General features: G+C 40.4%; 2 protein-coding genes across 2 annotated transcripts in view; both read left to right on the top strand.

Annotated features, from left to right (window-relative positions):
* Positions 1-3,736: 3,736 nt before the first annotated feature.
* Positions 3,737-10,638, top strand: LOC137296550 (uncharacterized). The gene is made up of 5 exons (XM_067828355.1): positions 3,737-3,944; positions 5,347-5,567; positions 6,283-6,446; positions 8,625-8,803; positions 10,132-10,638. Exons 1-5 carry the CDS (start codon positions 3,737-3,739, stop codon positions 10,173-10,175), a joined length of 816 nt encoding a protein of 271 aa, XP_067684456.1. The 3' UTR covers positions 10,176-10,638.
* A 1,303-nt stretch (positions 10,639-11,941) lies between these two features.
* The window catches only part of LOC137296549 (GTPase IMAP family member 8-like), a 17,450-nt gene continuing 5,540 nt past the window's right edge, over positions 11,942-23,851 (top strand). The window contains exons 1-6 of the mRNA XM_067828354.1: positions 11,942-12,018; positions 12,485-12,521; positions 14,177-14,338; positions 15,220-15,381; positions 15,823-16,919; positions 21,023-21,224. Coding sequence (XP_067684455.1) covers positions 12,518-12,521; positions 14,177-14,338; positions 15,220-15,381; positions 15,823-16,919; positions 21,023-21,224 — 1,627 coding nt within the window. The 5' untranslated portion in view covers positions 11,942-12,018; positions 12,485-12,517. The remainder of the gene's footprint in view (positions 12,019-12,484; positions 12,522-14,176; positions 14,339-15,219; positions 15,382-15,822; positions 16,920-21,022; positions 21,225-23,851) is intronic.

Below are 23,851 nucleotides of genomic sequence, written 5' to 3'. Positions count from 1 at the left end.
ATGATGATGATGATGATGATGATGATGATGATATGATATGATATGATACGTGTATCACACTCTGGATCTTGATGACGATGACAATGATGGTGATGATGATGATGATGACGATGATATGATATGATATGATATGATATGATTTACGACATAATGCGTGTTTAGCACGAGGGACCTCGATGATGAGGCATCGTAAACAGATCATGTGACCTTTCACAGCCAACAACAGAGCACAATTTGGATGGCTTAGTTCAAACATTACATATTGTTCATTATCACTGTCATTTGTAACACAAGTAAATGATTACTAATTGCCCTTTTTGTCCGAATAGGACACAGGTCAAATTGTGGTGACATCGAGATTATTTGTTATGAATAAACGGACAATATCGATTGATACCTTTCGCATTTATCCATTGTTCTTTTTTCATACTAAACACCATGGCTTTGCTATTTTGTGCTTGAACTCGGCTTGCTGAGTTGAAGTCCTGTCGCAAAAGCGAAACGATCCTCATATGGAAAGCTCTAAAGCGACATCACTCTCATTCCGACTCATTTTGACAACAAACGCTGTAATGCTGAAACACTCCTGGTTCGTTTGACGTACAGTTACTTAACATAAAAGCACAACAATAATGTTGAAGTGACTTTTAGCAGTACATTAGCATTGACTTAGTCATTTTGCACTTCCACTCTATTGTAATTGCCGTGGAGTAATTTGTATTGATTTGTATTATACTGATTTCCCTGTACTGGTCATTGTGTAGTGTGTACTTGATGATTGATTTCATACTGAATATTGTTATACATCTGGTTTAGGTGTTGTTTATCTTAGAAATCGATATTTTTCAGAAATCGATAATTAACGGTTAGATCATTACAACGACACATGACAGATACTGCTTCCGTGTTAATAGAGATCATATTGGCAACTGGAGTTCCGCAGTTCCTCAGGACCACATCAATGGCCACTATGTTACTCTTAAACTACTCTTGTAGAAGGTATCAGCCAGTAATTGATTGGAAAAATCTGATCTCCTCCACACTTCGGTGATGTAATAGAGACACTCTGTCATGAAGGAGTGATACAAATGGTGGTAAAGCCAAACCTATCTGAGCTTTTACTTTTCCTTTTAAGTGCTGATTTCCTTTTTTAAATTCAGTAACATATTTGTAGATGAAAAGGAATGGTGGACTTGGTATATCTCCATCATTTTTACCATAACGTTTGATTGATTTCTTTTAACTAAATTATTTAATCTTGTGTCAGTGACTTTGATGTACGCGATTAGAATGTTTATGTCACTACGAAAGTGTAATTACAAATGTGATACAGTCACATTTGACCACATTCTAAAGGGACATTGTGTATTCATCTCACGCTTGTATACATTTATTATCAATCCATGGTTTGCGAAGGGGCAGAGGACTTACGAATTAATTCACTATGAATATTGCCTGAAAGACCACTGGATATGGTCAATAATGCTCTTAATACTGTGAGGTGAAATTGTTCTAGCATAATAATTGAAACGAATGATGATAAGCAGTGCGAAGGTGGACCAGCAATCAGATTAATTGGTTTACGGACTTAACGTGTATCACTTCCGCCGATGTCGTCAGGAACTAACACTCACATGTTTAGTTCATCATGCATTAGTTCATCATGCATTAGTTCATCATGCATTAGTTCATCATGCATTAGTTCATCATGCATTAGTTCATCATGCATTAGTTCATCAATAAAGTAGCAAAAGTAAGTGTCAGGCTAGCTATTCTCGAAACGTTCGTAGCCCTACGAACTTCTTAAGCCCATTCTTAACACATTGGCTACGATCAAAGTTAAGAATTCTTGGGGTTACGAACGTTTCGAGAATAAAGGCCCAGGTAGATCAGAGAGATGAAGATGCACAGTCATTATTATTAATATGCTAATATTTATATAGCGCCAATATCCAGTTAGCTGCTCAAAGTCGCTTTGTTTTCCCCTCGATCATTGAATGTCCGTCACAACGGCACATCGTATTTTCAATCTCAGCTCCTTGCGGATCATACAACTATTGCAGCCAACTAAGCGCACTGAGTTAATTATATCCATACGAGGTACCCATTCACAGCTGGACAAACTGGAACATGTAGCCAAGTCCAAGTTTACTGCACGTCGCAGCACCTGCAACTAGGCGTTTGTACGTATTCGTGTGACCACCATCTGGTCATCAACCAAAGGAGTCGTTGGTCTTTAAAGTGTACAGGGTTGCAAAGTGTACACTAGGGGTTGAAGCAACACTGAAAGAGCCTTCACAGGAGGGCTGGATTCCGGCACCTTCAGACTCGCTGGATTGCTAGCCTGGCGCCTTATCAGATGTAAAATATACAGACCGTTCTGCCCTTTCAAACATGAATACATACTGACATACAGAATGTGGTCAAATGTAAGATATCTTGTATCTGGGATTACGTATTCTTAGTAAAGTACAGATTCTAGTACTCTTGTTTGGTCGAGTCCCATCTGGGATTTGAATTCACAGACTCAGAGTTTGGCATATAATAACCAGCACACAAAGTCAGCCATCTAACCCACTTGCCACCGCGGTTTGCTCATTGTGCAATTTTTAAATTGTACTCATGATATATTTCTCACTGATTGTATGCAAGTTATATATTTCTTGCAACAATATCTACAGGTTATTTTCGAAGGTAGAACTTGTTTGTATCCATTAATGTTTAAAGGGTCTACGTTTAAGTTGTAGTTAAGCGAATAACATCGCTTATTTGTATGTGACTATTCATATGATTTTCAAAGCTCTTTTGTTCATTTTGCCAAATGAAATGTGTTTCTGAGGTTAATGAAATCTGGGTTTTCTTTGGTACCAATGTTTTATATTTCACACTTAAAATAACTAAACATGCTTCAGTTATACGAACATTCGAACGTCGTAATTGTACCAAACTGTGAAACGGAATGGATCTAAAACGCAATTCCTCTGTCAAATAGTATCTGAAGCCAATCTTGACGATGGATGGGTAGCTGACCTTCACGAAGCAAATGTGACTTTTTTTCAAATGGTCGGGTCTGCGAGTTTTCATTCATTTGGCAGCAATATTAACAAGTGGCAATAGATTAGATAGGGTAGATAACCCATCCCGTGATATGAACACAATGGTGCCTCTCATTAATCAAAAATTATTATGGGAAATATTGACGAGGCTGTGAAGGCATTCAGCTATTGCATTTGTCACTTACTTACAACAAAGGTACTTCTATCGGTCTGATATAGTCACTAAAACACTAGCAGTTATTTGACTCTGTATGAACTTGACAACTCCGTCAGGTTATTATTATCTGGACTATTGTTGACATTTATCACACTGATAAAGACCCTGAAGCATGCGGTACAAGGCAGCATTAATGGATCGTGTGTTGTTAAATTACACAAAGACGTGTACATGTTGTTCGATCGCATCATCTTTCAAAACGAATTGAACGACCTTAGGAAGTATTGATCAAGTAAATGTAAAGTATTCCGTGTGTGCTTCGTCAACAGTGTGACTGAATGACCTATATGAAGTTTGCATCTGGAATGAGTGGATAACACAAAACGGATAAGATGTGATATTGTAGTATTTCACAATGGACAAACATCTTTACATACTTCTACTCATTTGGATCAGTATTGATACTATATGTTCCAATGTTGAAGTATTTGACAGATACCTTGGCTATCATATTCTAAGCGGTATGTTGGAGTCTATTCCCTGTCAGCCATCTGACAACTACTGCACAGTGGCAAAATGTAGTGGTCACTGTCGCTGCAATGCTGCTTGTGTTGCCGTCAACTTCAACACCGTCACGGGAGTGTGCCAGCTCCATGACGCCAGCGTTCTGAACAACAACGCCACCGTGGAGGGGAACGTGACCGACTGGGTTATCCTGGAACCGCAGAATGGTAAGTGTTTGTGAATACAGTGAAGTCCTAACCATTTCAAAGTTCCATTGGATGTGCTTGTGTCAGGATCCATTACTGGAGAAGAATGCGCTCACTTATCTGCAAATTACATTTATACCCCTAAATAGATGACTTGGCTTGCTCGGAGAACTAAGAGAAAAATGTACGGGATCCCAGATAGAAACCTATCGCTACTACGTCACAGTTGCACAACAGATGGCGCTGGATGGAAGGCGATACCAGTTTCTACTTCCTTCATAGCGTTTTCAGTTTGTCAAAGGCCATGTTTGTTTTAAAGAGATGTGTAGAAGGCGGATGTGCTTTAATAAGTCCGGGCGATGTAGAGGTAATGTAATGTGAGGACCTTGTTCTGACTTGGAAATCAGCGCACATCTATCTCCATGGGCGTTATATGCACTGGCTTGTTTTTCTTGACCGGATCCTTAATGTCGTGTTTTGATCATCATTTTGTTGGGTAAATCTCTTGGCAGATGTTATAAATTAAACTTTCATTTAATCATACTCAAATCTCTAACACGCCCCAGTACAAATATGATGTCGAATTGTTTAAGTATTGTGAAAAGCTCGTGTATTTGTAGTCTTGTGCATTTGTAGTTTGTAAAGAACCCCTCATGAACGATCGTTGCGAAGGTTTCCAGAACTCTCCCAATTCTACATCTCCGTAGACCTAAAGATTGACTGGAATTCTATCTTGAACCACGTATTGTTTTAATGATATCACACACAAACAGAAGAAACTATATACTGCGGAATATTTCTAATGTTGAGAGATGATTTCCAAAATGAAACCAAACGGTAAACCAGAATCCCACGCGAATACTAAAGGAAGTCATCAGCAGTTTGTGAAATCGGTAAATGGTCATACAAAATGAGTTCACAATCAGTGATTTCTTGTACCAGGAAAGAAGTGAATAGATGGATAGATGCGCATGCGATAATACTACAGCAAGACTATCTTATAGCACTATAACATACATATACTAATATTATACTCCATCTAAACAATGCTATGGCAGTATAGCATACTAAGGTGATACCACAGCAACACTATGCTATAGCACTATCCTATTATATCCTATCCTATTATACTATAGCAAGACGATGCTGACTAAAAGTGGGAGATGTAGAACACTGTTTTAATTGAACGTGTCTTTGGTAGTTTCACTGTTTTATGGCAGGATGTATAACATTTCTGTACTGTACATGGGGTGTAGGCAGATTCTTTCTACCGAACAGATGACGTAGATTTCAAAGGTCTTTGAAGTAGTGAAAGTAGTTGTCCGTCCGTGGTATCATTGCCAGGGATTGAATTATGGTATTCATGTTATGTTTTAAATGCGTGAATGTCGATGGGAACATGGCATATCTTGCAATGTTCCAGGTGCCCCAAAGTTTGGCGAGTGGACTCTCATATTCAGAGCAACTGCTGGCATCAACCAATCAGCTCTTGAGGAATACATTAACTTCACCCGTCGCGACGACCAGTACACCATCGTCAACAACGTCCCCACGGGTTGCTTGTCCCTCAACGGTTCAATCCCGTGTGACCGTCACTACAGAACCAGACATTTGGAGACGTGGGATCACTGGGGCGTTTCACAGGTGAGACATGTGTTGATTGCATGATCGTAGTTTTACAGTTGATATATTCAAGTGTGGATTGCATTAAAACGGTTGCACTGTTGACATATTCAGTTGTAGACTGCACGGTCATAGTTTCATAGGCACGTTCTGAAAATAACATGCTAACGATGTAAATGAAAGGTTATATAATAACATCGAAGTTACGTATGATAACGAAGCATAGGAAAATATCTGGTACTACCAATTCAATGCATATTTATTTCCATTATCGACAATTATCGATTTACATACACTCTGTTTGATCATCCGTAAAGATCAAACTGCAAGGACTTGTTTTTTTCCACAACCTATCTAAAATGAACAATAGTCCTGAGTATATATCATGCACGTTTGTTTAGGTGTTATGCGTATCCAGTGTTATCTATATTTGATTCCGGTTCTGTGGTGTAGCCAAATGATATAAGCGTTCGCTCGTCATGTCGAGGGCCCTGGTTCGATTCCGCACCTGGGTACAATGTGTGAAGCCCATTTCTGGTGTCCCCAACTCTGATTTTGCTGGAATATTTTGAAAACGGACTCAAAACATAATTACTCACTCACTTACTGTACACTGCTGCTATTTCGCTAGGACGTCTCTTTTCCCTACTATAGACAGTTTGAGTAAAAAGATATTGTTTCGAAACGTTGTTCCTATCATTGACAAAGCCGACTATCTAACGAAATTCTATCTCAGGTTTTACTGGGTCTCTACAAAGATGGCGACATGATTGGCAACGTGACGTTTGATTGCAACGGATGCAACGTCACTTCCTGGTTTGAACGTAGTCACGTGATAGCATCCTCGTGGAACGATTTGATGGCACCAGAAACAACCACCAACCTCTTCAGCATTGAGGGGTAATAAACAATTTTAACAATTACAGAATATAAACGGCTCGGGAAACTGGATTTGATGCCAAAAACGTATCAAGGTTGAAAGCATTGAAAAGTTAAGGTCAAAAACACAACCATCAAATGACCATTTCATGTTTAATCCTTTTGTATCCGCCTTCAGACATTAGTGTAGCTTTCGTTTGACCGGCACTTTATTAACTATCACTTTCAGCAATACTTCATACTACCTTGAAATCCAGATTCCCTCCCAGTTATTATATATTTCATACGCTTTCAAAACTACATCTGAACCTTAAACCTACCACTTTGATTAGAGAGGCCAACTGGTTTCTTTTCTCTTGCCGATGACAAGGTGTACAGGTGTGTTCACCCAAATACCAAACAATATCATTTTATATTCATATTAAACTACAACTTTTTGTTCCACTTACTCCCTCCTTTGATCAAGTGACGGACTAAATTGTAACGTTGCCGAAACTCAGAGGAAACTTACAAAATACATCCATCTGTGACAAAAATATGTATGATTCTGAACAATTGACTTTTTTGCATGTGTTTTCACAAAAACATGGTAGTATCATTAACTGATAGTCTTTGATCGGCCTTTGAGAAATTGGTGATTCAACCTAAATATGAATAACAACTTCTTACATAGAGTGACATTGGTGTAGATTGGTATCGTTATCAAGCTACTTACAGCTGATAATGAATCATAGAACATGAAACATAGGAACTTACCTGCAAAAGAAACTACACATGCGGTGTTTAGGGATTGTCTCAGCCAAAAAACCAACCCACACAGAAACAATAACAAAACACCGTTAACTGTTTGAAAAGCGTTTTCACTGTGACTTACAAATGACGCACATTGTGTTTGTGCTGCTTAAACACCATAGATATCATTTACAATGTTGTGCGTGCGATATCATCAGTGTCGTGGTTTGATTAAATCGTAGGTGCTTGTTATGCGCCGATAGTATCAAACACAGTCGTTGAGGTAACTCGTGATATACCTGTTAAATATAGAATATCACACTGAGGTAAAAGCATATTACCCAGCCTTGGTTGTCCAAGAGACATGTTTCGTTTGGAGTAAAAATATATGAGAATGTATGTCTGTATAAGACAAACTATCATTTATTTTATTTATGTTATTATTGGATGTTTATATAGACTACATATCCACGCAGCTATGCTCAATGCTGTGGTATATTTTCCTCTATCATTATGATTAGATGTCAACCTCAACGGAACATCTTATTATTAGTCTCAACTCCCCGGGGAATATACTAATCTTGAAGCTATTATGTGCACTGAGGTAATCGCGGCTTTCGCATCCTAACACCCCCATTCCACGGAGATAAGGTTGTTCCTTTTTTCCAGGTATCGGCATGATCCGACGAGGCGAAAACGTCCCATGAAGGAACTAAGCTCAGAGCTTAGTTCGCCATCGGACGTTATTTCCGGTTGCAAATGGTCTCAGTGTCGGATTAATATCGAGTTAGTCACGTGTGTGTCACATTCGTGTTGTGCGACTATCGGACACGTGTAGCCGAAAGTCTGACGGCTGTCTGATTAGTGTCCGATGATTAACAGTAGCACTGAATAAATTGAAGAATGCCGTTCTATCCTCCATTCTCGGTTTATCAATGCGTCTGATGTAGTGCCCATATAACATCCTTCTATCGACTGCCGATTTTGGCAACAAATTCGACATGTATTGTGTCAGTATCCGATTACCATAGGAATCGTAACCGATTCGTCGGACTGGTGTCGAGAGGGTATTGAAAGAGTCAGATTTCTGTCAGATCACCCTCGAATTACAATGCGATCGCAGTCGGATCACTCGGACGCCGCCGATTAATATTGCGGACAGACATCGGACCGCCGATAGTCGGGTGAATTTTCATCGGAAATATATTTTTGCAATATTGAGATCAGATTGGCGTCAGAGGAGGTTCCGATGGTCTGTGGAATATGGGCATTACGAATAATGAGACACCAGACATCAGACTAATGAGACACATCAACCAAACCGAACTACTTCGACATGTTCACCAGTTTGGTCTCTGTGATTACTGAAATGGTTTTTAAAATGCAACGAAAACGATGGTAGTACGAGAGCTCCAAAATACCTATGAATTGTCCACATAACAATACGTGCACGCACCTTGCTTGTAGATCTGGCAGTCGACATTTCGTCATCAACGAACATTACAACGGTTGTGGAAACGACAAAGGCTGGTTGATGGTGTTGGACCGATATGGAGGTCATGGGTGTCCATGGGAGGATGTTGCTACCAGCTTCCCATACTTTCTGACCACCGCATCAGGGGCAAGCACAAGCTGGACCTACGGCAGTGAGTGCAAATGCACACAGAGTGTAATTTAACGCCGCTTTTACCTGACATTGGCTTTACTCTATGTGGGTAATCGAACCCTGATCTTAGGCGTGACGAGCGAACACTTTAACCACAAGGCTACCCCACCGTCCATGTAAATGTACACATTTTGTACGTGTTTATTGTTTAGCAAAGCGATATGCCAGGTGACGACTGTACGTAAATAATCAACGAGTCAGTTATTGGGTGAGTGAGTGAGTGAGTGAGTGAGTTGAATTTTATTCCGCTTTCAGCACTGTTCCTGCAATATCACGGCGGGAGACACCAGACAAGCCACCGCTTTAACCGCTAGGCTACCCTACCACCCGTTCAGTTATAAATGTCCTGAGCATTGGTCCACACAGTTTGGTTATGGAGATGACCAAGCAGTCAACGTCACATATTCAATACAAACGTCTACTTGTACAGTAGACTATGTTTATGGGAAAACGCTTGTAACGAATAATGGATATAACGAACGTTCGGTCTGTCTTGGCACCTTTCTGTAATTTAGAACTGCATGTGGCGGACTGCAAGTGGTTAAACTGAACTAAAATTAGTTGTCCAAGTGAGCTCTTTATATCCGCAGTTTACTGTACATGCAATGACGCCCAGTTAACCTGAACCCATTCAAAACCGGGCTAAAGAAAGTATACACTTTGAAAATTGGATTTCATCAGGAATTTCGAACATTATCAACACGATTCAAAACTGAAAAGAGTCGCCAGAACAGGACAAACAAGTACAAAACGCGGTGCTCGTATCACCAGTGTCCAATTCTAATTTGTTTCATGCAATAATGGGTGTGTACTTTCTTTGCCCGGTAGTGTACAAGCGGTGCTAAACGACTATATTCGGGGAAAATCTGGCACTCTCCTCATATCGAACTAGGGGTAACTCGAAATTTGTCCGAATGGCTTCGTGCTTTGGTTCAGCTGTTCCCTTGGCTTCTAGATGAAATTGTAAGTTCACTTAAGGTGGACTTCGGTGTATTGTAGTCCTCTTGATTGTCCGTTACGTTCAAGACCACCTCCGATTCCTCTCTTGGTAGACTAGTTAAATAAGGAATTTCGCTGCAGTATAAACGATGACCTAATATTAGGATGAGCTGTCAAAACTGACGTTTCAGATCAATCAAATCGGTCAGTGCAAAACCGCTGGGTGGGACAGTTGTTGCTACCGTGAGAACTCACCTTTAGGTATATCTTGACTTACGGCTGTTTTGGAGCAGTGAGTAATTATAAAAACATCTGTAAGTTGCGGTTTTGAATATATAAAAGGCTTTTATCTCTATTATTTTCTTTCAGACCGAGTCGCTGCCGACGTGATGGCGATCATGGTGAAGCTGTAGACTTCAGCGTCAACGACTACCTTGACAAACCGCTGCTGCCATGAGCTCTATCATCAAACTGTTGTCCATTACTACTTTCTGTGCTGACATAAAACAAAACGCTGGATAAAATCTTCATCCATCGGGCAATTGATGTTTTTTCTGCTCTATTCAATTTGTATAACATGCACACTACTTGAGATTCAAACCCACCTGATGGCATCGTTGTGTTTGAATGTTTCATGCCTAAATACGCACATCAGTTACGTTTGACTTTTGCTAAATGTTTCGAGAAGTACCTGTTAACTGTCTGCCGAGTCTGCGTTAGATACCCCGTTATAACGCTGCAATACCAATATGATGTATTTATCAACGTTGTGCGGTTCTGTATAGGAAAGCAATATATTGCTTCATTTTAACATTTTCATTTTTTAGAACGTGAGTAATAAATGGGATACAAAACTCGTTCCCCTTTCATATCAAACCCTTGTTCCTCGTGAAATAATTTTGCTTTGACACTCGCTAAAACTCGTGACAAACCAAAACGGTTCCACTTTGATTTGAAAGGGTAGTTCGTTTCATATCCTATAATTATGAGACGATGGTCAAACTGCCTAAGAACTGTGGAATGACGGATCTGTGTTTGATGAAGAACGCGGGTCTCTTGCTATACATAACAAAATCACAATTTGGTTGGAAATACTGAAACACTGTACAACAGTTATAACAGTTATAACTACAGTCCGTCTCATTTCATTTGAGACCAATGAATTGCTTACTAACCCAAAATCTATTAATTGAAAAAAACAAATAATGAAATACCCACCCCACCCCCTCCACACACACGCACGCACGAACACACACACACTTAGCTATATCATCAGACCTTAAATTATTGTTTCACATTTTGTGATTTATTTCAGTTTTAGTCAGTCAAATCATCGGTTACCAATTGCGCACATGCTCATGCGGTTGATCACTGGATTGTATGATCCAGACACGTTTATAAACGCCATATAGCTGGAATATTGCTGAGTGCGGGGTAAAACTAAACTCACTCACTTACTAGTCGGTCAAATAAACAGTAAATCTAACACATCAAGCCAAACTATTACATGATATACAGAAAGGATAATATGTAGACGTTCATACTGTAACGGACTTCATGGGGTGTTTTGTAAAACTGTTAGCCTTCCAAACATATTTACAGAAAATAGGTAGATATAGTTTGTTTGCAGTGAAAACGTGATTAATTAATTTCACTTTAAACACTAGAACAAGTCATATAAAGTGAAATTATGATTGCGAATTCTCATAATTTTACCTTGCCAACTGAACATATACATTTTATTCAATTTAGGATAAAAGTTGTTGAACAAAACGATCAAAGATTGAAATCGCTGTTGGTTTCTATTGATTTGCAGCTAATATTAGCATAACGTATGTATAATAACACTGCACTGCAACACGATAGATATCAGGTACTTTTGCAACAGGAAAAGTCTATCAGGCACACATTATGTTATTTCAAGGCATCACAGTAACGCGCTGTTAACCCGACTCGGTATGATAGCCATTTAAACGGAAAGTGGCGGACTTTGCCGATTGACATCCGTGTCAACATTTTCAACGGTAAGTCACGGCAGCCATTGTGTGCTATTACTGATTGTGTGGTTTTCAGGCTTTCTGGGTTGTAGAACTTGTCCACTTTGCTGGTTAGTTGGAACACTGCCAGAAAAAGCTGAAATCATCAATTACATGACACCACACAGCGATTGTTTGGAGAAAGAATGAGTGCCAGCTCACGTGCTAAAAATAGATCAGGAAAACCCGACCGTATTTGAAGCTGACACTGGGCTGAACGGTGAGCATTTGATCATTTTCAAACTGTCTCTATACTTGACATTTCCATGTCTTCATACAGTTAAGGTTGATGTAAGCTGAAAGGACTGAGTGTCTGTGAAGTTTGTGTAAGTAGGTAATATAACGCTATTTCGTTTATGCTGATGCCATTACCGTCTGAGTTCATGACTACGATCTCAGCTAATATTTATGTCTTTAACACATCTATGAATTGTAAGATTGTTTCATTCCCATAATAGTAAACAGAACTTTTCAGACTTGTAATTCACATAGTAAGAACACTAAATATATAAACCATCAAAAATAATCTTTGATATCTCACGAAAGTGAAAGCGAAACTAGGGACTTGTCATGAACGATAATTGTACCGCCACGCATTCATCAGCGCTTTCAGTTTATATTTTCCGCAGTGTTTAACTGCGTTGTGGATATAGGAGGTTCACAAGACTGTTTTGTTCTAATTGCAGATCTCGTCAGCTAAGTCTAGAGAAGAGACACACATGGGTATGTATACGACGAGGTGGGGTAGTCTGTGAGAAATGTACCATGAAACCAGTTTGGGTTGTGTAACTCTCTCCATGTCTTTATATGGTGTTCATTTGTTTCCTTCTTTATATTTGTTGTCGGGTCTTACTTTGTGAAGTTTGTGACTCATTCGATAGATCGGCGGTGAGAGGGAGGTGCTTGAAAGATTAAGGGTGGAGGCTGTGCGGTGACAGTATTCCAAGATTGTGAGATGGGTGTGGGCACTCGATAGTTTGGGGTGAAGGATGCTGGTGAGCGATAGATTGGGGTGAAGGGTGTGGGTAATCGATAGTTTGAGGTGAAGAATGTCGGTAATCGATAGAGTGGGGCGAAAAGTGTCGGTAGTCGATAGAGTGGGGTGAAGAGTGTCTGTGATCGATAGATTTGGGCGAAGAGTGTCGGTGATCGATAAATTGGGATGATATAGCTGGGATGTTATACAGTACTTAAAATACAGCGTAGAGAGTGAGATACTCGATACACTGGTAGTGTGGGTACTGGGTGGGAGGGGTGGAACTTCACAGACTGAGTATTAGAATTTGTGGTATAGATATTCGACAGGGCCACATTAGCCATTTCAATGACCTTGTAAAGTTTTATCATCTCTTATCGCAGAGTACTGAAGCTTTTCCTCAACGTAAGGGTAAAATTAAGCTGAATACAACTATCAACAGGGACACACAGATAAGATACAACGCGCTGAGGTGTAACATCATCCAGTGACGAGAAAATCAGGTGCAAATACCTCATTCTTCTAGTGACGAATGCAGTAGTCACAAAACTCTTTCCCACACGTCATAGCCGTAAGAGGCGACTAACGGGATCGGGTGGTCAGACTCTTTGACTTGGTTGACTTATGTCATCGGTCCCCGATTGCGTAGATCGATGCTCATGTTGTTGATCAGTGGATCTTCTGGTCCAGACGCGATTATTTACAGACCGCCGCCATATAGCTGGAATATTGCTGAGTGCGGCGTAAAATTAAACTCACGCACTCCTAGCAACTCCCTTATCCACACGTCATAGCCGGCATCGGTTCCCCTGTTGTAAATTAGTTAAACCCCACATGCTATAATTTATTAAAATTTTCTGTACTCTCTGGTGAACCCGAAGTGGTACAGTTAAAAAAAACCTACAGTTCATTACATCCTACCCCATACTATTAATTAAACCCACACATTGTATAATTCATTAAACCCAACACGGTCAGTTAGTTCAACTTCACATAGAACAATTAATAGGCCCTACGCTGTGAAAAATGATCAAACCCTATACAGTACAATTAATTAAACCCCATGTGGTACAGTACCTGAAACCCCACTCGGTACAATTAATTAAACCCCATGTGGTACAGTACCTGAAACCCCACTCGGTACAATTAATTAAACCCCATGTGGTACAGTACCTGAAACCCCACTCGGTACAATTAATTAAACCCCATGTGGTACAGTATCTGAAACCCCCCTCGGTACAATTAATTAAACCTCATCTCAACTAGTTAAATTAAACAATCGTGAAACAATTAATTAAACCCTACGCGGTACAATGTAACACCATACCGTACATTTTATTGTTACACAGAAGTACCTCTCCTGTGTACCAGCTGCATATTACAGCTGTATGATTGGTTACAGCTTCATCAGGTAGGATGTGGGAGTGTCCAGCCTGTACCTTGATCAACCTACCGGACAGACGGTACTGCTCCGTGTGCTACGCCCCCAACCCCACCTTGCACGTGGACCCGCCCCCAGAAGATGACTTCCTGTTCCGGGGCTCAGAGACAAGTCTACCTGGAGGTGAGAGGTTATCCTATACACTTGACCAACACACTATGTCAGATAATTTCAATATGACCATTCTGTGAGGCGTTGTTTTGCATTTGGCTACTTTTTCATTTGATTAGTTTGTAACTCTAAATTTGTTAACCTGGTACCAGGAACACCTCCAGCGTTTTATGCTCAAATTTGGTTTTCCGTGTGTAAGTTGCAAATTATGATGGTTATTTTCAATTTGTTGTTATAAAATCACGTGTTTCGGAAGAAGCGAGTTTAACAAAAACTGGCACATCTGTCAGGAAATCCGTGTTGTTATCACAGTAATGTAACCAAACAGCACTGCATACTGGTTCGCTTGTAACGACAGGGAGATCGAGTACATTCGTCATGAGTGTGTTCGTTATTGAATGAGTATGGTCTTGCTCCGCAATATTCCAGCAATATTACAGCGGGGGATAGTCGGGACACCGAAAACGGGGTCCACACATTTTATCTATGTAGGAAATTGTTTGTTTCTTGTCTTCAGCATGACGAACGAACAATTAGGCTACACAACCGTCCCTGGTTTTGATATAATGACGTTGAAGCGAGGTAGATGTGAAGTTGGGTTTACTAATCGCGCTCAATATGACATCACTTACCAAACAACGCGCATGCGTGTGTTTGTGCATGTGAATGTGTGTGACGAAAGTGAAGTTTTCATCCTCCAGTCGTTGCTGCTTATCCCTATCTCCCACAAGGCTGGGTAACAACAATTACCTCTTGGTACGTATTTTGGTTTGACGGGTATCAAACTGCAAACCTGCCGCTCTCCAGACGATGTTTTGTCCACCAGACTACCGTCTCCCCTCGTGTTAAGACACAGTGATATAAAATGAATTTCCGTTTTAATTCCATATCAGAGTGGAGATGTAGTCGGTGCACCTACATCAACACGGACGTGACAGACCTCTGCGGTATTTGTGGTTCGGTTAAACCAGGCCTGAACTCAGTCTCTGGACCCGTTATGGAGGAGATGGAGACGGATTCTGCTAGCCACACATTCGCTTCTCCAACCAATCAAGGTTAACTATGCACTTGACGATACTGTCTGCAGTATAAATAACCATTTTATGAAAGTGCCTCTCTGCGCACATAGGCTGTTCTAATTTCCATCTAGTTACTTAACCATTTTTCGATAATTTAATCACCACGTTCGTAATTAAATTGTCACGTTCGTAATTAAATTGTCACGTTTCGTAATAATGCGTTTGCTAATATTACAAGTTAGTCACAAGTTGAGTGAGTATGATTTTATGCCGCTATAAGCAATATGAGAAATAGGTTCCTCAAACTGTACCCATGTTGGGAATCGAACTCGAATCTTCAGCGTGGCACACGTGAAGATGCAATATTGCTGAGTGTGGCGTTAAACTATATTTACTCACTTTGGCGTGACGAAAGAACGCTTTCATCACGAAGGTACCCCTCCGCTTCAGCTATATGTTGAACTGCTTTTATTCCAGACGCTGGTATCGACCGAGCCAGAGGCTCCTTCTTAAACAGTGAGATGCGGATCGTTCTTATTGGGCGGACAGGGTCAGGCAAAAGCGCTACGGGGAATACCCTTCTTGGTAAGGACATGTTCACGTCAAGGGCCGGAGGGTCGTCTATCACCAAGAACTGTAAAGGAGGAAATGCCACCAGGATGGGCCGCTACATCAACGTGATCGATACCCCAGGGCTGTTCGACACAGACATGACAAATGCTGAAATAACCAAGGAGATTGTTAAATGCGTCGGGATGACCAGTCCTGGCCCTCATGCTATCGTGTTGGTCACCAGGATTGACCGGTTCACTAAGGAAGAGCAGGATACGGTGGATCATTTCAGAGACGTGTTCGGAGATGGCATGACGAAGTACATGTTTGTGTTGTTCACGAGAAAGGACGATCTAGATCACGAAGGATCTAACATAGATGAATATGTGAGACATGTTCCTAAAAAACTCCAACAGATTCTTTCGGCGTGTGCTGGACGATACATCGCATTTAACAACAACGATCAGCAGTTTCGGAAGGAGGAACAGGTCAGTCGCTTTCTGGACATGATTGACCAGAATGTCCGGGCAAACGGTGGGAAGTACTACACGAATTCGATGTTCAGGGAGGCCGAAGCAGCGATGGTGAAGAGGGAGGAGGTGTTCAGGAAGGAGCTGGAGGAGAAGAAGAGGCGAGAGAAAGAGGCTATTGAGAGGGAGTTCCAGGAGAAGTACAATCACGACATGTCTGAACAGCAGGATATCATTGAACAGCTGCAGACGAGTATAACAGCAATGGAGGCTGAGCGGACGACAAGGAGGGATAACTCTGAAATCTCAGAGCTCCGGAAGCAAATCGCGGAAATGAAGAAAGAAGCCGAAAACGAGCAAGAGAGACGTAGACGACGCCACGAGGAGAGAATGGAGAGCCTGGAACGGAAGAACAGAGACTTGGAGAGACGGGCGAGGGAGAGAGCACGGGAGGCTGTTGAAAAGGAAGAAGAGTCTTCTCTTGAGGAAATATGGAAAGGAATCAAGCACGTTGGGAAGGGGCTTTGGAGAGGATTTACGAGCTTATTCTCATAAAGTTCCATCGAATATAACGTTATACTGTTTTATGACTTTAAAAGGGCTCTTCGCTGTATGTGCACATTGTGACCTTACATTATATATACACGTCTTGATTTGCGACACGCAAGCAAGGGGTAGCAGTCATAGTCATAATGCTATAATACAATTCGTGAGTTAAATATGCTTTAGTGATAGGCAAAATCAATATTTTCACAAATCATTAACTTAAATAGAACACTTTATACTGATGGCAAGTCTTGGTAAGATTAAGAAAAGAGTAAGTGCATGTTCGCGATATTCAGGACAAAAGAGATTGTGGTACATCCCTCCAGAAGTTGTTCGACCTACCTGATATTTACACATCCACTTTTATCGGGTGGACATGCATCCTTTCTGCTGTAGATATTGCCATACTGTCCTGTAATGACGCTTGGGATTCACTTTACTTGGGGGACATGCATCCTTTCTGCTGTTGATATTGTCATACAGTCCTGTAATGATGCATTGGGATTCACTTTTACTTGGTGGACATGCACCCTCTCTGCAGTAAATGTTGACTGATTGATTTTATTTCGTAGTCATTTACTAAACGTGACAGAGTCCTTCTTATATAAACTATGACATATGATGTTTGATTGTTTTGCCAACAACGTTTCCGTATGTTTACTTGACACGTTTAAATAATGTTCAGTTGTTTACAATCCAGTTATGTGTTAGGTTAAAACTGTACAATAAACACTCTCCTGACTTTCAAGCGTGCTGCTTCTTACAAACTGACATTATTTGTAACATTGCAATATTCTTCTGCAATATGTGTGTATTCATTTCTTCTGTTTCCATACAATGGGCAAATTGAAAAAAATGTTCTTCGTCCTGAAGCAATCTTATTGAATAACTCTTTTTACGATATATACACACAGTATTTTCAGCTTCCGACTCCGACTCGATACCTGAATTATGGTTTCCAAAGCGAAACTTTTTGAAAATTGTGTTTTAATGTTAGTAAAATAATCTTCAGGTCGAAGTGAGAACTTAAATTTTGCATAGAAACTTAATTCAACATTTTCATTTATATGAGCATTTTTGAAAAGATACCTTTTTAGTCTTTGCACAGAGGAATTTTAAGAAAATATACTTAATTCCGACACCTTGAATTAGCCAAGCAAAACTGAAACCATACTCAAACAAAATGTTTGTCTGCCAACATATCAAAAGAATACATCATTTTATATCAAATAAGTTTATATATATCTATACAACCTGTCATGGGCAATATTTTCAACCAGTATTTAATACATTTTGTTACATATGTTGCACATAATGGATACAAAGGTATCCTCTGCCGTAAATATTGTCTTACAGTCCTGGGCCCCGTTTCACAAAACTCTCGTAAGCCTAAGGTCTCGTAACTTTTCTCGTAACATTCCTACTTCCTGTATTACAGTATAGGAGGTACGAATGCTACGAGAAAAGTTACGAGACCTTAGGCTTACGAGAGTTTTGTGAAAGGGGCCCCTGTAGTGAGACACTGAGGTTAACGTTTACTTGATGGACATGTACCTTTTCTGCTGTGAACATTGCATTACAGTTGTGTAATGACGCATGGGGTATTATTACTGATTTTTGGTGGCCCGTAGAGGATTCTGAACTGTAACGTTTTCTTGACAGTATTACACTAGTGTAATACCGCTAGACGTATGACGTAATAACCATTTACAGTTATTACGTCGCGTTGCTAATATCAGGAACAATTGTATTTAACCTTGAGTGACTCGCAGAAACCTGAGAGTCATCACACTGTAGGCAGTTTCTATCAATATATGTTGGAGAGTAATAAACAGAATGTAACTGTTCCAGTTCAGTGAGACCCCAATAATCTGGAACCCATTCAAAACGGAAGTTTCTTTCAAAACATCTACACTAATATGTGATTTGCTATTACAGAAATTTGTAATCAGAACATTTCACTTGGAACGATATGATCCGGAATGGCGAGGTTTCATCAACCAACGTTAGTTCACCTTTGGTGCGAAGGTATTGTCATGTTGTTTCTACTGATACCCTTTGCGAAGAAAAAGGAAACGCCATATATCTACCCAGCGGCATTGCCTACATGGTCCTTTAGAGGGGCAGTGGGACTGTGCAATAGGGTAGCGTTTTCGCCCGATGATCCGGGTTCGAATCCCCCAAATAGGTAGAATATGTGATGAATATGTCTGGTGACGCCAGTCGTGATATTGCTGAAATATTGCTAAAAGCTAAGGTAATGCCTCTACTGCAAGGACAAAGTGAGACGTGTTTTGAGAATATGACATGCATGGCAATAGTGATTGATCGTGTATTGAGTATTTTATGTAGTAAATATGATATTTTGGAGTAAAAGATATGATCTTTAAGCGGTGATGATGGTGTATTTTGTTTCCAGTATATAGGTTTCGTCTCACATTTTACACTTTCAAGACGGTCAACCTGTCAGTGAACTTTCAGGAGACGTTGGCTTGTCGAGCTAGTTGAATCAGTGTCAAAACCAGTTCCTGCCTGCTGACCCCATTGTCTTCGTTTCATGACGCAGTGCGAAGCGGAAATGGTTATCGCATATCCGGCTCGGCTTTTTACGACATCTGTTTTTGTTTGTGACATCCTTCTGTGGCATTGCTAATGCATTGCAGGGACACAGCACCTTTGACATACATAAATAGTGTGATCTGGTTTGTCTGGAGCCCGATGACCTTGTACCCGTGGACACCCGGAATAGGATTGGCCTTCAGCAGCTGATGAATGTTGATCGGGTGGTCAGGTTTCCTGACTTGGTTGTGTCATGTCATCGTATCCCAGCTGCGTAGACCGATGCTCATGCTGTTGATCACTGGATTCTATGCTATATAGCTGCTACTTTATAAATTAACAATGGGGTTAATGTTCCCTACTAACCTTCACAAATTTCAGTGGAGAATACTGCTGCCAGTTTTAGTGATCTCCGAAGACAGCAAGCATAATCCTGGACCAATTAAATCTTTTTCAGTGCTGACAGGGCACTTCCAAACTAGACAGTTATTTCAAATCACACCAGACTATCTGCTGAAAATGTGTCTGACCAGTGCCGACAACTAGGATAGACAAGCTTTTTGATCTATATTATACCAGATAACATTGAGAAAACACGGAGACCTACCTTCGTCGATGGAATAATCATTTCTAAAGCCTTCCAGAAAGGTGTTATGAAATGATGAGGGGAGTAACAATTGTGTAAAGATTTTGTGTAAACTTCACAAAATCAAACCACCATGAACCAATAAATGCAGAAAGTGCCACAGATCGCGTTCCGTACAGTTATTACGAAATGTTCATGGTTTTGAAAGGAAATTGTCAGGTCCGTGATGTTGCCCGTTCATATTGGGAGGAACAATTACGCGTGGAAGTGCATGCTAAATCGGCAATATTCCAACTATATGGCGAAAGTCTGTAAATAACTGAGTCTGGACCACACAGTCCAGTGATCAGCAGCATGAACATCGATCTGAGCATTTCCGGATCGATGACATGTGTCAACCAGGTCAGCGAGCCTGACCACCCGATCGCGTTAGTCGTCTCTCATGACAATCACAGGTTACTGACGGTCACTATTACGGGTCTTTTCCACATCGAAGATACTTTACCTACCAAGAATATACTTTACATATACCCAGAACATACTTTACATCTATATAGAAGGTACTTTACGTCTGCATAAAATACACTTTACATCTACGTTTAGGATACTTATATGCATCTTCGTAGATGACACTTTTATCTATGCTGAAAGTACTCATGTACATGATTTCTTAAATAAACATATATGACATTCCGGCCAGGTACCGATGAAGACATGCATGTCCATCAAAGTTCTTTTCTCTCTAGGTTCTGGGGGAAGCTTTGGTACCGAATTTCATGCTGCTTCAAAAATGTCTCCTCGTAATACACAGGTCTCAGAAGACACTCCATGCACGATGTCCTGGTATCCACCTGGTATCCAAGATGACTACTATGCAGCATTCGAGCGGTCTACATTTAGCACACCACCAAAATTCATCAACTATATATAGCTATATAATCAGAACCGCAATCCTCACCACCAGCAACACACCAACAGGACCATCCATCCATCCACTGCAGAGTCATCATCATCATCATCATCATCATCATCATCATCATCATCATCATCATCATTATCAGAGATTGAGGAGCGGCATCAACACATCTACAACAAAACCGCAAGAGAGCTGCTGGTGGACAGTTTGGCCAAACGCAGTCGTTTGGAACATGTTGCTGGAATTCCAGGTGATAATGTGACAATACAAATCCCCCTTGAAGATCGTGGCAATAATCACGAAATGATCACGACATATCATGGGTGTGATATTGGACAGAAGAATGAATGACTTGTATCGAGTTGCTGTGAAATCAGGTATCTTGAGGGAACGCTGGTGCAGAAGTCAATTTTACATGTTCGCTCAAAACCCTTGGTCCATGGTTGACAAAGAAATTGGACTGTGTCAAGCTGTGCAACAAGAATCAGTCTGTGGTGGTCAAAGATACACTACGTGCAATTCTTCGTGAAGAGCTAAGCAGTTACAAAGCAGGACTTAAGTGTAATAGCCGTTATCATTAAGGCTTGGATTGCCACAATGAATATACTGATGATTTTGGATTGCCACAATAAATATACTGATGATTTTGTTTGTCCCTTAACGACTCCATGTCAGGAAATGAGTAAAAAACTTAGGAAATCAGGAAATGTGTAAACTTCCTGGAATTTTAAGGAAATATGTACATTTACTGAGGGAAATTTACACATTTGCTGATTTGACACATCTACTGCAATATATGCATGTACAAAATGTCATTTAATGGAACCATCCGTTTGATATTCAGTGTGGGGCGGTGGGGTAGCCTAGTGGTTAAAGCGTTCGCTCGTCACGCCGAAGACCAGGGTTCGATTCCCCACATGGGTACAATGTGTGAAGCCCATTTCTTGCTGATTCAAAAGTGTCTCCTCGTAATACACAGGTCTCAGAAGACACTCCGCGGTGTCCTGGTATCCCTCGAGTCGGAAAATGTACTTATATTCCTCCTTATGTAACGTGTGTCTTCTGAGACTTGTTTAACATGAGGACACTTTAAGCAGCATGAATTTCCCCATCACATCGGACCTAGCGTGATGACGTCAGAGATAATGCAAACCTAGTTCCATGATGCATGAATTACTCTTGACCTAGTTTCAAGACGTCTGACCTAGTCTCGATCATCTGTAGTTATGCCATTTGTATTGTCAATACGAAGTGACGATCTTGCAGGTCTCCGAATTTGGTCGAGATATCTCTTTCCCTCTTGAAACAGGACTGGCCATTGGCCAAAGGACTTGCAATGTGCAGAGTTACCTCCCTTAATAGTGCCAGTAACCTATGCTCATGGATTCAAAATGTTCTCCGCATATTTTCGGGTCCGACAACGCCGGGAACATGGGTTTTGAAACGCCTAAACCTGCATCACATCAGGCGTTCCTGATTGGGGAATCCCGGTCAAAGCGGCTTCATATACCAGTCCACTCTAATCGGAGTTATGACTAAGAAATATATTTACATTCCAAAATCCTTTCGGCCAAGCGGGAAGTGACAATATATATATACCTAGGTCATCTGACGCTCCAAACAGATTCCAAGAATCAAACTAATCCATAAACACATTCTTGGTACTGCAGTTTGTATACAGTGAGACCGACCACTCATAGCCTAGATCAATATGACGTTTATTGATGGTAACCAGTCACTGGATAGATCAATACCTACGTATTGGCCAACAAGGTAGTGACTCTTTCAAGGTATGTTAATGTGTCTCCACGAAATACCGCTTCGGTGATTATTGGGCAGAGATAACAATGACATAAGAACACTGATCGCGTGGTGTCTCGCTCACAAGTCCCTCCCGACTACATAAGGAACGCTCTGATTTCAGGTAAGTATGTACCTGCCATCCTCCCTGTACTCTTGAGTTGTGTTTTAATTCTACTGTTTTCTTGTTGTAATTGTAAGTATTGCCACTTGCAGTATTTGAATGACGTGTTCAAGTTGGGACTTACGTTTGCCACGTTTTTCTTGCCTTGTCAAAAAGGTATTTAACTCACTTGGACAAACATCAGGGAGCGTTATTTATCCGACAATTTGTCGACATTTTTTATAGTAAAAATGTATAATTTATGTGTAAGTTGTGTTGCTCACAACGGGGATGAAATAGTACCGATGTGACTTCACTCACTCGATATCTTCCTGAACTGACAGAAGAGACGAACCCGTGTCTTTTCACTAAAATTGTTAAATGAGTTCAAGATAACGGGTTGTCAGATATTTATACTGAGATATTAGTATACAGCTGTCATTTTCCCTGTTCAATTTACCAGCGTGTTTCATGCCTGACGTTTTAGAAAGTAGACTAGCCAACTATTTAAAAAAACAAAAAAACAACAAAGAAAAACCCCGAATTAACGAATCGTCATGTGGCATTGGAAAATTTTAAGTGATTCATGAATGAAAAAGTAGAAAACAATGTTTTAGTGTATGTAGAATGAACCTCGAGACAAAATGCAAAGTGTACTGAACTCCGGTTTGATAATTATGGCAATAAGGATGATCTTCTATGTGTTCTGTCAACGCTGACCTACTGTTAAAAATATTCATATTTATACAGTTACTCTCAACGTTGACCTACTGTTAACAATATTCATATTAATACAATTACTCTCGACGTTGACCTACTGTTAACAATGTTCATATTGATACAATTACTCTCGACGTTGACCTACAGTTAACAATATTCATATTAATACAATTACTCTCAACGTTGACCTACTGTTAACAATGTTCATATTAGTACAATTACTCTCGACGTTGACCTACTGTTAGCAATATTCA

Source organism: Haliotis asinina, chromosome 9 (genome assembly GCF_037392515.1).
Source record: "Haliotis asinina isolate JCU_RB_2024 chromosome 9, JCU_Hal_asi_v2, whole genome shotgun sequence".
NCBI lineage: Eukaryota > Metazoa > Mollusca > Gastropoda > Lepetellida > Haliotidae > Haliotis > Haliotis asinina.
This window is presented reverse-complemented; position numbering and strand designations above follow the sequence as displayed.